The sequence below is a fragment of the Apodemus sylvaticus genome, chromosome X (assembly GCF_947179515.1).
Source record: "Apodemus sylvaticus chromosome X, mApoSyl1.1, whole genome shotgun sequence".
Lineage (NCBI taxonomy): Eukaryota > Metazoa > Chordata > Mammalia > Rodentia > Muridae > Apodemus > Apodemus sylvaticus.
This window is the reverse complement of record NC_067495.1, coordinates 115,660,938-115,676,683: the sequence shown is the minus strand read 5'-3', so window position 1 is coordinate 115,676,683 and position 15,746 is coordinate 115,660,938. Positions and strand designations below refer to the sequence as shown.

General features: G+C 39.4%; 1 protein-coding gene across 2 annotated transcripts in view; it reads right to left on the bottom strand.

Annotated features, from left to right (window-relative positions):
* The window catches only part of Dock11 (dedicator of cytokinesis 11), a 184,011-nt gene that overhangs the window by 88,393 nt on the left and 79,872 nt on the right, over positions 1 to 15,746 (bottom strand). For both annotated transcript variants that reach the window (XM_052171937.1, XM_052171938.1), the window contains exons 14-21: positions 15,481 to 15,563; positions 12,816 to 12,938; positions 12,562 to 12,638; positions 10,599 to 10,783; positions 10,446 to 10,511; positions 8,318 to 8,410; positions 5,609 to 5,732; positions 99 to 220 (exon numbers count right to left, since the gene is read on the bottom strand). In XM_052171937.1, coding sequence (XP_052027897.1) covers positions 99 to 220; positions 5,609 to 5,732; positions 8,318 to 8,410; positions 10,446 to 10,511; positions 10,599 to 10,783; positions 12,562 to 12,638; positions 12,816 to 12,938; positions 15,481 to 15,563 — 873 coding nt within the window. The remainder of the gene's footprint in view (positions 1 to 98; positions 221 to 5,608; positions 5,733 to 8,317; positions 8,411 to 10,445; positions 10,512 to 10,598; positions 10,784 to 12,561; positions 12,639 to 12,815; positions 12,939 to 15,480; positions 15,564 to 15,746) is intronic.

Sequence of the window (15,746 nt, the reverse complement as noted above, 5' to 3'; positions counted from 1 at the left end):
ACCATACTTTGAGTATTCCTGCCCCATACTATAGCAACAGAATTCCACTTTTAAATATATAAAACAGGACCACTTCCCCAAACACAGATATCCCCTACCCTTCTTGATTCGGCATCATTCACATTCAAGTAGCCTGGGGGAAGATTGGCTGAGACTGGCAGCTGCTGCTCCAATGTGATGACTCTCCCATCCTTCAGCAAAGGTACCCAGGCAAATCCAACTGCCAAGACAATAATGAACCGTAAGAAACTAAATCGCAAATACAATTAGCTACACAAATGTCTGCAAGCTGGGGAAGCAGGCGGGATGGTGATGCTTCCAGGGATCTGTACGTGGGAGTCCAGGTGCCAGGCAACTGTGGTGCAGGGCAGGAACAATGCATTTGGATCATTTCCTAATCCCAGCCTATCCACTAAAAAATTATTGGCTCTGTATCTTTGGCAATAAACATGGGAGCAACTTAGCCCTTTCAGTTAAAAGAATTGAGGGGCTGGGCTAAGATAATTGTTGAATTTTCAATTTCATCAATTTAACTGTTCCAAATGTGCCTCAATATCACTGTTGGGGATGTGGGTAGATTCATGTTTTAGAAGGTTAAAAGCCCTCTGATCTATCCTTCTACTTAGAGTTGAAATTCTCGCAGTTGACACCATCTCAGACAGCAATCATGTGTTCTAAAACTTCTTATGGGAACCCTGGGATCTTGGAGTACGGAAAATTAAGGTCCTAAATCAAGGTTACAGTCTACATTTGATACAAGGTAGTAAAGGAGTCAATCATTTAGACAGGCAGAAGTTTCCTGCCTGGAGGTCAAGGAGTAGAATGAGAACACAGTCAGGCTACACAGTGTTTATGACTTCAGTCCACTGAGAGATTTCCTGCCATCTCTACATTTCTTAGCACTTCTACCCTCAAAGGGGGATCTTGATTTCTATTAGAAAAAAAACCTCATTATGTTTTGCTATAGTAACCAGAGCCATCTGTGTTGCTCAAGTTCCATCGTGTCAGTCTTTCCATTATACAAATTACTCTGGGCTTTGAGTGTTTATAACTTAGCTATAAAATATAAAAGAATAAAAAAATACACGTAACCTTGCTCTTGATGGACTTCTGGCGAATGAAACCGGGTGTTGGCTGAAGAGCACTTTGGAAATCCACTGCCTTCCAAGTCTTTAAAATTCTTTGCATGAATGCCTATGCACGGATGTGCATGTGTGTGCATGTGTGTGTTTATACTGTCAGCTCAGAAGTCAACACAAATCTGGTGACAATGTTTTCATGGACATGTCTAATGTGGCAAATGCTTTTCGCTCTTAGAAGACAACCAAAGCCTGGCTTCTCTCAGGAGACTGAATGGCTTTCACAGACACTGTATCATGTCTGAAGAGCATCTTCTCCAGTGTCACTTTAAAAATGTTTTCCCCAGACCTCTGCTCTCAGAAAAAGCAGGAAGGTGATGTCTGCAGAAGCACCACTAGAAATGACAATGTCAGGAAGCCCAGGAGGCCCCAATTCTACACAAAGGACTATAGCAGCTAAGGAATGCTGAGGGAGGAAAAAATAGTCTTCCCTGGGGAAAGGCACACCAAGTGGTTATTAAATACCAAATGGTCAGCCCCACCCCCTCTCTCTACACACACAGACACACAGACACACACACACACACACACACACACAAGTATACATACACACATAAGTATACACACATAAGTAACATTATAGGACTAAGCAGGTTATATTTAGGAATGTACATACATATATACATATAACAACAATTAATAATAATAAAAAAAGAGGCCATGAATCTGAAAGATAGAGAGAAGGAGTATATGGGACTATTTGGAAGGAAGAAAGGGAAGGGGGAAATGATGTAATTATCATCTCAAAAGTAAAAGAAAATTTTAAAAAAATCAAAAAGAGAGAGGAAACAAAGGGATGGCACTGTTGATGCTGTGAGAAAATTTGAGCAATGGAGGTGGGGTATCCAGGACTTCCAAACTAGAAACTAGGAAAACATATTTCTTGTTCTCATACGACATTTCTCTTCATGGAGTTTTTATGAGGTGTAATTTATGTAAGATTTTTCGTATATTTGCAGTTGCTCCATTAAAAGGAATTACAGAATTTTTCATTGCTCTAAAAAGATACTCTAATACGTCATTCCAACTGTCCTTTCCTCCCTACCCCAAGAAACCATCAATCCACTTTCTGTCTGCATGATTCTGCTTAGGTGACACTTTTGCACTGTGAATTATCAGAGCATGGCCAAGTGTTTCCTTTAGTTGAAACTCACAGGCAGCACTTGGAGGCTGTCAAGGTATGCTATCAAGCATGCCATCTGGCTCAAACGTAGGAAGCCACTTAAAGGGAGGACAGCTAGAATTGATGAGTGACATGAAGAATCACCCACCTCATGCTTCGCTGGACACCTTGCCCATTTCTGTCTAGAATTTGGATGAGACAACTGCAATTTATCACTCAGGTGGAAAGTACTTGCATGGATTCTTATAGTTCTGTCTGGTTTCATCTCATTTCTCTGGGCTCCTACTCTAACTGCAGTTTCAATGTGGTTTCCTAATATTGAGCCCCACTGCCTGATGGTATCCTTCCCAGATCTCACTAGCTCCCCAAACACATCAGTCCTGAGCCTGCCACACCCTGCTGTATCTTCTTTGTGATCACCTGATTTTGAAACTTCAATGGTTACTCTCAATCATCTATCAATTAGTCAGCTATTTGCCAGGATACAGTCATCCATGGGAATTCACAGGAGATTGACTGGTTAAAGATCATCTCAGAGACACTAAAATTTGTGCATGCTTAATTTACCTATAAAAATGGCATAGTATTTACATGTACCCCACATACATCCTCCTGTATATTTCAAAGTATTCCTTGATTACATATAATATCTGCTGGAATGTAAATGCTATGGAAATGTTTTATTTCACTAATTAGGGCACAACAACAAGAGGGGAAAGCCTATATGCATTTAGTACAGATGCAAAAAAGTTTTTTGAATTTTTAGACAGGGTCTGTCTTCATATTTCTGGCTATTCTGGAATTAGCTAGTAGACCAGGCTGGCTTCAAACTCATAAGAGATCCATCTGCCTCTGTCTCCCAAGTGTTGGGATTAAAAACATATGCCACCACACTCAGCTTCAGATGCAACTTTTAAGAATAATATTTACAGGGACTGGGGAGAGAGCTCAGTTGGTAACATGCTTGCTATGCAAGCATGAGGTCATGAGTTCAATCTTTAGCATAATCTTTGAAAAAGTCAAGTGTGGTGGTGTGCAATTCCCAGCTCAGGGCACTTGTGGAGAGAGATGAATCCCTGGGGCCGGTTCAGCAGCTAGCCTAGCCTTCTTGCCAAGTTCAGGTCACTGAGAGACACTGTTTGATTAAGACTGGGTGGCACTTAAGGACCAACACTAAAGACTGCTTTGTGGCTTGATGCATGTATGTATCCATACACAGTGAACATGTACACACATACAAAATAGTATTTTAATCCACCGTTGGTTGAGTATATTCATAAGGAACCACAGAGGTTTTTACTGAGAGGATTTTAAACTTTAAAATTTTTTCTTTCCTTTTTTGTAAAGACAAGTTCATACTATAGCATAGCCTAGCATTAAGCTCATGGCAATCCTCTTGCCTCAGACTCCTGAGTACTGCAATTACAGATATAAGCCTTCACACTTGTCTTTCCTTTTCTGTAATTCTTCTGTACTCTTCCTTCCTGATATGATCATAGTGAACCGTCTTCCTTTATATACCATTTTAAAATAGGTTTCCAACTGGCATCCTTTGGTCCTTCCTTCCTTTTTCCTGCTCTACCTCACGCTGACCTTTACTTTGCTTCCTGGCCCATTTGCCTCCAAACCAACTCACACCGGTGTTAGTAACCTTACAATTGTCCCACACTGGTAATAAAATAAAGTCAGATCCATAGCTTGGCATTCAAGATTTTCCACAATATTTTTCAATCACATCCTGTGGTTCCCTACCCAGGATCCTGGGCTCTTATGTTTGTTAAGTACATATAGTTTATAGTCAGATACTCTGACTCTGTAAAAGCTGTTCCTTTGTCTTAGAATACCCCACCTTCCTGCCATCATAGCATTCCAGGCTCAATCCCATCCTTTTAGGACTTCATTCAATGCCATCTCCTGAAAGCTTTGCCTGAGTCACAGCCACTTGTCCTTCTACTACCTGAGTCACTCACTCATCCGTGTTCACATGTCACGACCTTTCCAGTGCTCACTATTATCTATCTTATATTAGAGACAACTGTCTACATAGGACCCATAAAGTTAACCAGATTATATGGTCAATTATGATGAGCTCTGATCTGGTTTGTTTTTCTGTCAACTTGGCACAAGATAGAGACATTTGGGAAGGACTCACTCTCAGCTGTAAAAATGCCTCCATAAGACTGACCTATAGGCATGCCTAACAACAATTTTTTTGATTAATGATTGATGGGGGGTAGAGTTCAGGCCACTGTGGGTGGTGCCATTTCCTAGGCTGGTGATCCTGAGTGCTCCAAGAAAGCAGGCTGAGCAAGCCATGACGAACAAGCCAGTAAGCAGTCCCCTTTTGTGGTCTTCAATTTCTGCCTCTGGGTTCCTGCTCTCAGTCCCTGTGCTGACTTCCCTTCATGATGGACTACAAGCTACAAACTGAAATAAACCCTTTCCTCCTCAAGTTGCTTTTGTGATCATGGTATTTTATCACAGCAATATTAATGCTAAGACAAGCTCTATATTGGATTTTTTTTACTACATTCTTCATAGTATCTACTAATATAGTTCACATAAATATGTAGAAATAGTTGCTGAATGAATGCATCCCGAGGCGGATGACATTTATAAAGTGGAAGTGACACAGGCTATGCTCACAGTCCTTGGATGGTCTCCTAAAGCTGTCTTCTTTCTACTGGTTTATTTAAAGCTTTCATGACATGGGACCAGAACTGGTGCCTCACTGCTAAAGCTTAGTCAACTTCATTAAATCTGTTCTCATTAGCAACAGGCAGTCCCCAGTCTCCCTCGAGCTCACAGATGTCCCTGGCTCTGAGCTTACTTTTCTCTTCCTCAATAAGCAGAACTGGAAAATTCTAATTGTTGGTCAATTTTTTTTATAAAAGAAATAACAGCACTGTATTGTAATATGTGTTTCTCCCCAAGAACAGCATTATTACTTGACATTGCTTCAAGAACTTTGGCTGTACTGGTGAGTAACTGGACAATGATGTTTGATGTGCGTGATTATAAAGTCAATGTATAGCTTGTCTTTTGTCAATGAGCTGTTTTCAGATGAAGCTTGTTTTGCTGCCCAGGCTGGTCCTCAACTCCTGGGCTCCAGTAATGCTCTACGTTTAGCCTCTTAAGTAGTTGAGACTACAGGTATACACTGATGTGTTTTGCTTAACAATGAACTATTTAACTCAGAAATATAATTTTTGGTCAAGGAGTGAAGCAGTTGACAACTTGGTGAAATGATTTTATATCCTAGAGAAAGATTATATGACTTAGGGTGTGATCCCCAATAACACACACACACACACACACACACACACTAAAGAAGCAGCACACATACCTGGAGTTTCCACTGTGTCTTGCTTTTTGGTTGTTCCTTTTGTGTTGATTTCACAACTCACATGATAAAAAGTAAAAAGCAAATGATGCTTCTGATGCAGGTGAATGGGAAGTTCAATTTTGATCTGAAATGGTAGAGACGTTACACACGGCATTTTGTTTTGCTTTGTTTTAGCTATTAGGTTGGGCTATCAGAAACGTAGCTCAAATGCTGTTCCAAAAATACCCCCTGAAGGATTAGCTAAGTGGCCAAATAGCAGGTAACATTTCAGTATACTTCAGATATTTTTCTGGTCAGTTTTAGTTGAATAGTATGACTCTCCTGAGTTACGGGGATTTAATACTTTTGTTGATTTAATACTTCTTTCTGTATAGTTCAATGGATTCTTCCAGCTTACACTTTAAAACAGGATTTTATAAAATAGTAGATTAAAAATCACATCCAGGGATACCCAGGGTGCCCAGGGATGACATGACCCAGTGCAATCTATTTAAAATGAACATTGAATTTGAAAAGCTATATTACCTAAGTTGTTCTTCCTCTGTGCGTGGAAAAAAATTAAAATCTTACAAATAATATGCAAATATTCGCCATTAACATTATGGTACCCTCAAAGTCAAAGTTCATAAAACTTACTCTAGAAAAAAAATAAACTTTGTTCTTGAACAGACAAAAATGTGTCACATAGGACTCCAAAAATTAGGTTCAAAAGATGCTTATGAGTCAATCTCAAGTAATTTTCTAATTAGAAACCAATTGTATGCTATGTCTCCTATTAGCAGGTAAGAAACAAATGAAAATTTAAATTTGATACACATTCCCATATCCATACAGATACACATTAAAATAACTGTTCTCTGTTTTTCCTAGTCAATATATAGTGAATGAGTAAAATTATCTATTATTTCAGATACTCGGAAAATAATCATGTCTCATTTATTATGTTCAGATTGCTGCACTGGTTGGTACTGGCTATAGACAGACATATAAGAAACAGTATGTCGGTGGACATTTGGTCCAATTATAATGCATACCATGCCATGGTTGGGAATATTATCACCAAGGTCTGTTATAGGTATATTCATTACTGAATATGCCTGTTCACAGCATCCAGACCATCTGGGCCTCTAATGCTCTACTGCACATAAACATGGGCATACTCTCCCCCCTGGGTAGCAAGAATGCAAGACACTATTAATTCCTTCCCCACTCCCAAAGAAACCAGGGGAAGTGCATTGAGAAAAGAATGTGTGGGGTCCAGAGCTGGGGCAGGAGGGTCTATACAAGAGCAGGTGGATCAGGAGAAATCCTGACAGCAGGAGGGATTTCAGACCAAGCCAAGAATGGAGACTTTAGGGCCTAGGTAAAACCAGCAGAGCATCTGGCCCAAGATGCTCATTCAGGCCACATATAGGAATACTAGGAATCAAAAGCAAACTGCAGAGTTGGACAAGCAAATATATAGAGGCTAGATGAGGTTGTGACTAGGCACACTGGGCAATACAAAGAGATCCAGAGATAGAGAAGGAGCAAGAAAGAAAGAACCAGAGAGACTAGAAGGGAACACCAGGCCACAGCCCTCCCCTTTATATCCTTCCCAACAAGGTGGACATGGCACCCAGCTGTACAGCTTTCTCCCTTCAGTGTTTCACTTATAGATAAGCTGCCCCATACCACTTAAAACCTTAAGAGGAAAGAGCTGGCTGTACCTTCAGAAAAGCTAGGTTGAGTTTAGTGAATTTTATTTTATTTGTGTTTTAAAATTAGCAGCACTTTCAAGTACTAGGTTTCACTATGGCATTTTCAAAGACAATTTTTGTATAGCTCCCCTGCCCCCACTATGCCCCTGCTGCCTGCCTTCTATCTTTCCACCCCTTACCCCATCCCCTTAGCCTCATTTTGACATTGTTCCCATGTATTCACTATTGTCCCTCCCCCCCCCTCCTCCTCAACACCTCTTTCCTCTCTCCTGGTAGTCTCCTTTCTAATTTCATTGCCTAAACTCACATTTATGTAGTTAATTATTCAATTTCCGGCCCTGGGATTTGGTCCTAGGGCCTTCTGTATACTAGAGAAATTCACTACCTGAGACCTATATATCCAGATCTGTTTTCAATACGTTTTGAGACACATTTTCATATAGCCTAGGCCAGCCTCAAGCTTGCTATGCCACTGAGAATGACCCTGAACTTCAGATCCTCCTGTTTCAGCGATTCAAATGTTGGGATTACAGGTGAATAAGCACATTTGGCTTATACTTCCCATTAATGCTGATTCTGAGATACCCCCATTAACTTATAATACTGCCAGGATTCCAGGCCTACTGCACCAGGCCTGGCTCTGGATTTCTTATTTGAATGCTGAAGAAATGGAGATCCCCAAAGTGATGGCGACTTCCTCATTGAAACAGAGCCAGTCTGAGAAAAACATGAAGGGCCGGAGTTGCAGGCCGTGTTTTGAGATTTGTGTACTATCATCTTAACTAGAGAGGCCTTTTATATTGTAAGTATATCTTTCCTTGCCATCATAGGATACCATGAAGACATGGGCACTTCCTTTCGATGTGACATTTTCAATTTTCATCAGACAAAACATTCAGGGATTGCATGGGCAAATGAATGGCTTGAAAATTAAAAAAAAAAAAAAAACTAAAATGAAAGGAATTAGCAAGCACTGAATTTTGTAAATACTGAAATGTCAGGATTTTACCTCATCGTAGAACTCCGGATTTTGGTTGTGATGCGAGACCACAGCATAAGCATTTGTGGTAAAAACGGACCCTGCTGGTTTTCCATAAATGCACTGCAAAAGATAGGAAACAGAGTCACCACTCCTAACCCAGGTCTTTAAAAAAGATGCTACTGAACCACATACATTTAGAAGCAGTGAGAGCAGAGGGTGTGGACAGGTCCACTCAGCTGCTATCATAAGTTTGTGAGTGCCCAAGCATTTATGCAGTTGCTGCAAGACAGCACTCCAGAGAGTGCCTAACTCAGCTGGCTATAGAGCAGTTGCCAACATCTGGCCATCAAAGGTATGTTCTCTCAACTAGCTGACAGTGAGATGCTACAGATATTTTCTCCTTTGGGAGAGAGATGCTCTCTGAAATCTTCTGGCTCTTCAGGACAAATAGGTGGACCTTAACAAGACTTTTCTTTTTGGATGTTCCTTGTTAAGTGTATTTTTTTTTAAAAGGTGTGTTAAAAAAAACAACAAAAACCTAAAAATAAAAAAAAAAAATTGAATGTCTATTAAGCTGTAGACAGATAAGCTTATTGTTCTTTTAGATATTAAAGTTTTGTTTTTCTATTTGCTTCTTGAGACAGAGTTGCACTTTGTAGCCCTGGCTAGCCTGGAACTCACTATTAAAACCAGGGTTATCACCAATTCAGAAATCTGCATGCAACCCTGCCTCTGTCTTTCAGGTGCTGACATTAAAGGTGTGCCCAGCTTCTCTTATTTTTTTTTAACCTCTCTCTCTCTCTCTCTCTCTCTCTCTCTCTCTCTCTCTCTCTCTCCCTAAAATCACTTGTTTTCTGGCATTAGATGTAAGGCTTTCTATGGTTCCTTGGAATGCTCCCATTTCACGACCACTCTGATTTACTTTTACTTCCATTGGCCCCAATATTAGCTCCAGGATGAATACCGAGCCGGCATGCCAAGTTACTAACTGCTCCACTGTTACTGTGGAGTGAGCTTCTAGGCCAGCTAAGAAATGAAAGTGAGACTCCACAAGCTCGTAGCCAATTCTCCTGAAACACAATTGTCAAGGCTTTTTTTCTAAGAACTGCTGAGAAGTAACCTAAGGGTTTCTACATGACACTCAAAGGATATTTCAGGGAGGAAAGGGAACTGGTTGTTCTCATCTCTCCTGAAGAGACAAGCAGAGGAGGAGAATTTCCACTGCATTTGAGCCAGCTAATCCTTAATTGAATTTAATGTTCTCTTTGGGGGAAAGGGAGGTCTTTTCAAACATAGGGGCAGTGCAATATTCAACAATCTAGTTGGGAATGCAGGGGTATCTTTCTCTAGTGGGTTAGAGTGTGACTGAAGCAAGGAACAATATACACAGTTTGTGATGTCTGCATTGTTTGGGGCTTCTGTCTTAGGTTTCTGATCACTGGGCTTAAGAAGAAAAAGTTTAGAGTGAAACCATAAAGGCACTGCATCATAATGGGTATTCACGGCCTTGTTGCAGGCTACTGAGATGCGGCCTTGCAGAGATCACAGAGCTAAGTTTGGAGGCACTGTTTGGCCAGTTGAAGAACAGAAGTCCTAGCTCAGATCAAAGCCCTCATGCTGCGCTTCTGTCAGCTCAACAAGTCTGTTCAGGTTTCAAAGAGAAAGGAGTTGAAGGTCTCCTACTAGTAACATTATAAGGTCCCCCCATCCTCCACCCAAGGAAACATTATAAACTATCTAGTCATTAAAAAATGACCTTGTGATTGGGCCTCTAAGCAATACAATTTCAAGTGGAACAAATGCCAAAAGGGAATAAGGAAACCTCATCCACTTTCTCATTTTCAAGATGGAACCCAGGACCTTGTACATACTAGGCAAGTACTACAGAGCAGGACCATCGTGTAAATGAACATCCACTGCCCAAATTCACCCATCTTCTCAGCTGCATAGCCACCTTACCTTGTAATACAGATCATCTAAACAAATCCTTCAGTTCACATATGATAGTAGGAAATGAAATATTACCTTTGCCACTCCAGCACATTTTCTTGTTGAAACAGAAAGATGTTAAACTTAGAGCATGACACCAAGTATGGAATTTTCATCTCCACAATCTCTTCCAAAAAATACACACAGATCACCACCATGAACAAACCTTTAGCGCAGATGTATCACTTTCATCTGAATCCCGGAATTCCACACAGATGGCAATGTTCCTAGCCTAAAATAATTAATCAGCCAAAGTGAGTCACGTGGTGAGCAGATAATCAATAATATTGCATACTCCAAGGATGTATAGCTTCCTTACCTTGGCAAATGATTTCTGGCTGTCATATTTTAATTGTAAGGGATAGACATACAGATGGTTTTTGTAAATAGTGAATGGATAATAATATTTTGTCATTTCTGGAACAAACTCTTCAACCTCCACAGTAATATTTTGACAATTCTTTTCAAAAGGCTTCAGGGGCACATATGAAGAGGTAATACAATCTATGGTAGAACAAAAATAAGCATGTAACTTAACAGTCATTAATAGGTCCCTGCATTTGTTGAAAGATACATGGACTGTGTTTGCAAAGAATGACTTCAAAACAGAATTCTTAGTTAGTGACAAAAAGTTAAACAATTTTAAGAACCCAAAAAGAACATAGCAGAGTGCTGATTTTCATGAGACCCTTTATACCAGACATGGGTTGCAATTTCATTCTCAACACTGAATGATTTGCCAAATATAACATCATAATTTTGACAAATTCAAACTCTGCAAAGAAACCCACTGCATTTTCCCTCCTGTGGCTGCAGTTTTGGCTTTCACTGCAAGTTTTTATTGGTATCAGGGAAAGCAATGAGAGTAAATTTATGCTTCCAATTAGCTCATGGCGAATCACTTTTAAAAAGTTAACTTGGTGCAGGTACAAATCTTCACTGAAAAAGAATGGAAGTTTTTTTGAAACTATAGACCTTATGATGTGTTATCAATAATAAAATAAAATATACAAAATGTCTGAGCAATTGAACCATATGTGTTTCTGAAGCTGCCACTGTAGGAGAGGTCAAGAGCAACACTTAGGTCTATGACCCTTTCTTTATTGTCCAGCCATGTGGGTGGACAAGGAAGACCCAGGCTCAACTGAGCCTAAGGACACAGCATTTTTGTTACAGTTGTTATTTGTCTGATTGCTAAAACAATGCATGCTAATAATAGAACATCTGGAGGCACAAATTAAAGATTTGCAATCGCAATCAGTCATTGTATTATACTACCCACAGATAACTGGCACCGGTATTTGCCTGGGTTGCCTTCCAGTCTTCTCTCTATGCACATTTTACACAGCAAAGTGAAAGTCCCACAGTGTGTACACAACTCAATCTTGATTACTTGATAGTTTATCTGATAGCTCATTGAGCAAATTATAAACAACAATTTCAATCATTGAATCAAGTTTTATGGTAATGCTGTGCAATAAATACTTGAGGTACACTGACAATCTTGATTCTGTTAGCTTCCAAGTTCCCTCTAAGGTAAACAACATTGTAAAAAAAATCTATGTACATATGTATGCATCAACTCCTGCCTATATTTCAATTACCTCTCTCTGTCTCTCTCTCTGTCTCTCTCTCTGTTTCTGTCTCTCTCTCTCATTGTGTGTGTGTGTGTGTGTGTGTGTTCAGGTGCCTGCAGAGACTAGGTTGTCAGATTTCCTAAAGCTAGAGTTAAAAGTGGTTGTGAATAGCCAAATATAGGTGGTGAGACCTGAATTTGGGCCCTCTGGAAGAGCAGTAACTACTGGGAAATTTTTCTATTCCCCTCAATGATTGTTTTGATGAAAAAATAATCTATTTCACTCTTGTATATATTTAAATGCACATTGGGTATTGTTCCTTTTAGTGCAATCCTTTAGTGATTTCTCAGTGTGCTTAAAATAAAATACAAATCTAAGGTGTTACCAGTCTATACAATTTTCTATATTCTTTTTCTACTACCATTTCCTGTTCCATTGTTCCTACCACATCCTACCATGGAGCCACACCAATTTCCTCTCTATTCATACAAATTAAGAATGCTTCTATCTCAAGGTTTATACAATATATAGGATGCCCTCAGTCTGCAGCATATGACCCCGAACATCCTTTGCTAGCTAACTCCTTCCCTTGTTGGTTAGGGAAGCCCTAGGAAATTTGGATACTGTGCAAACCTGCGGTAAACTATTGATAGATACTCAAGCTCTGATTACAACTGTCAGTGTTTGTTTGCAATACATTCTTACTTGGTAAATCTACAGGAACACATTCCACTGTGATATTCAGCTGTCCAGGGATAATCTGCAATTTTGTCTTTTCTGGCCTAGGTAGAAATTAAGAATAGTTTAGAGGTAAAAAATGATGACTGTTATATGCATTGGTTACCTGAAATATAATCTCAAATTTTTAAGTATTAAATTTTGCCCATATATAATTCATATTCATTACTTTAGAAATTCGATAATTTATCCATTCTTTTCATTTAGTAAAACACACTTACTTTTTGTATTCTGAGAGCAACTTGAGAATATCTTCATTTGAAAGCTTGCTACTGTCTTGTTTATACAAAGGGGAAAATCTCCCATCCAGATCCAGAGAGCCCTGCATATCTTTGAAAATGGGTCTAGAACGACAGCAGAAAGGCTTTTAAAACAAATTTTGAAGTGCTGATAAACTCAACTTGTACTGGTATGAATGCAAAACTGTAAGCATGCTTGGCAGTGCTCTTGTGGACTCTCACAACGTGAAGCTCACACCACCTACCCTACAGCAATGCCACTGCATTTCTAGGCACGGTTCCAAATGCTATCTGGATGCTCACAGCAGATTTATTTTCTGTAACTCCAAATTGGTAATATTTCAGAAATTGATCAAGTAAATTAATGAACAAACTGGCAGATTATATGGTGGAATGCTACCCAAAAGGAATTCTACACAACAGGGAAGAATCTCAAAAGCATACTGAGCATAAATCACTAGTCTCAAGAATACATGCTATAGGATTCCACTTTTATGAGGAGTTCAGGACAGACAAATTTTTATCCAGTGATAATTGGATGGATGGTTGCCTGGGTGCCTACACAGGGCCATGAGGAACCTTTCTGCAAAGAAACACCCCCTCTAGCTATACTGTACCAGTCATTGTTAAAGTGGTCCTTACATTTGTGCACATTTATTAATGTGAATCCACATATCTATATCTATCTCTATTTCTATCCAAAAATGATTCATTTTACCAGCATAAAACTGATGAAAATTACTACATATATAGTCAAATGATTTTGAGAGGCTATCCCTACCCCCCTTTTTTTTCTTTGAGACAGGGTTTCACTTGGCAGCCTTGGCTGGTCTGGAACAGGCTGGCCTTGAACTCACAAAGATCTGTCTGCCTCCCCCTACTTCCTAAGTGCTGGGATTAGAAGATGTGTGCACCACCACACCCAGCCTCTTCTACCAGTTTAAGCAGCTATTTTGCTGCTAAAATGGAAAGTAGTATCCGAGCATCTAATGCACTGGAAGTAACAATAGCCAGAAACCTAACACTCCTCAGCAAAGCCCATTGCTCCTGCTTTAAAATATTTATTTCTAGTAACAGGGGCTTATCATACACTTTTTAAATGTCCCAGACAAACCTTAATAAATCCCTGCTACTGCAGCTGGTGGAAACAATCCAGAAAGGAGAAAATAGCATAATGCCTCACCAGAACTGGGGATCAGAGTTTCTCTCTGAAGCTTTCAGAATTAATGTTCTCACCTGGCAAAGGAGCAGCAGGCAGTTCCTGTAACTGCCTAAGAGCAGGAGAATACCACAGTGATCTAGAGACAGTGCTAATAGAGGAAAGCCCAGATCCTGCTGTCCACTCTGCTACATGTGCTAAGGTTTAGACACAGGTTTCATTTTCCTTTCCTCCTGTGTCTCCATTTCCTCATCTCAAAGACGGGACACTAGTACCGTCTCCTGAATATATATTTATACATTAGGCCCAGCATAGGAGAGCATGGCTGTAAGCAAAGCATTCAAGGCAGAGGCATGAAATTGCTATAAGGTCAAAGACAGCCTGGTTGACATAAGAGTGAGCTCAAGACTAAGTAAAGTTACAAGGCAAAAAAAAAATGTATTTAAAAAAATAAGTAAACAAAGTATGCAATAAGTACTTAGATAAGTGAGTATTCTGGACAGACTTAAACTTAATTATTATTAATAATAAATAGTAGTAGCAGCAGCAGAAATGGACTTTTAAGGTAGCTACATTACAAATAAGTGTATGTGTATATCTATAAGCCACAATTTCCCTTCTAGAACACCAACCTGCATTAGTTTTTGCCATTCACCTATCCTTGGCAATCATTCGTTTTACAAGTATGAGAAACAAGGAAAATAGTGCCTTCTCATCTATTAGCACTTGACATATTTTGAGATCCTTACCCCAAATGAAATGGTTATAAATAGTGACAGTAGAGTTGAATCACTTCAAATCTCCTACCCTGTGCTATTTCCCAGCACCCAGTGAACATAATTGATTGAATTATTCAGAACATGGTGCCCTTTCCCAAGAACTCCCAGTCAGTTGTACAGGCTGTACCATAAACAAGCTGATGAATTTACATTTCAAAGTGGGGATAAACAAGAAACAGGCTTCAAATCCTCATTGCCCGTAGATTTGCAAGATTTGGATAAAATACTTTCATCAGCTACTGTAACATAAGAATCACAGAAAATGTATGTTTCTAAATATACTATTCCCAAAGGATTCACCAGAAAATCTATTAATTATAAGTTTGCACTTGACTGCATTCTTTGCCATCAAAATTTTTAGTACATTTTTCAGAATGATTCTGATAGGTTTTAAAGCCAAAAACTCAGCCAACTCTGAAAAACTGGGTGTATTGTACATAATTTGTTATATATTCTAGTTCTCTGGGGAAAATTCTATCACTTTAGAATCTATCACTTTAGCGATGAGCTGTGTTAAAATATAAGATTAAGTAGTGTCCATCAGATTAACGCAAACCAAAAGAAATTTCCTACAAGTAGGGTTTTAAGTGTCCCAAGACACAACTAACTAGCCTGCCAGAAATGCATCATTGAATTGCTGGTAAGGACACTGGTCCCCTACTTCACAGAGAATTAAAAATAGAAGGGTCAGGATTGCATTTACACGAACCTGGCTGCCCAAGCAAAGGGCATTCTGTATTGTCCAAGGCGGCTACATACTTGTTTAGCTGTCCTGTGTACCTTCTGGGCTGTCTATGGTGAGAAAAAAGATGAGTTAGATTTGTTCAATGGATTCATCATTAAACCTCTCCCAATTTATAACACACCAAAACAACTGGAAGGAAACATCTATAAATAAATATTAAAATATATCTTTGCCACCCATTTTCTAAGACTAAAACTAAAGTATTTCTTTTTAAACTCTCTCTCTCTCTC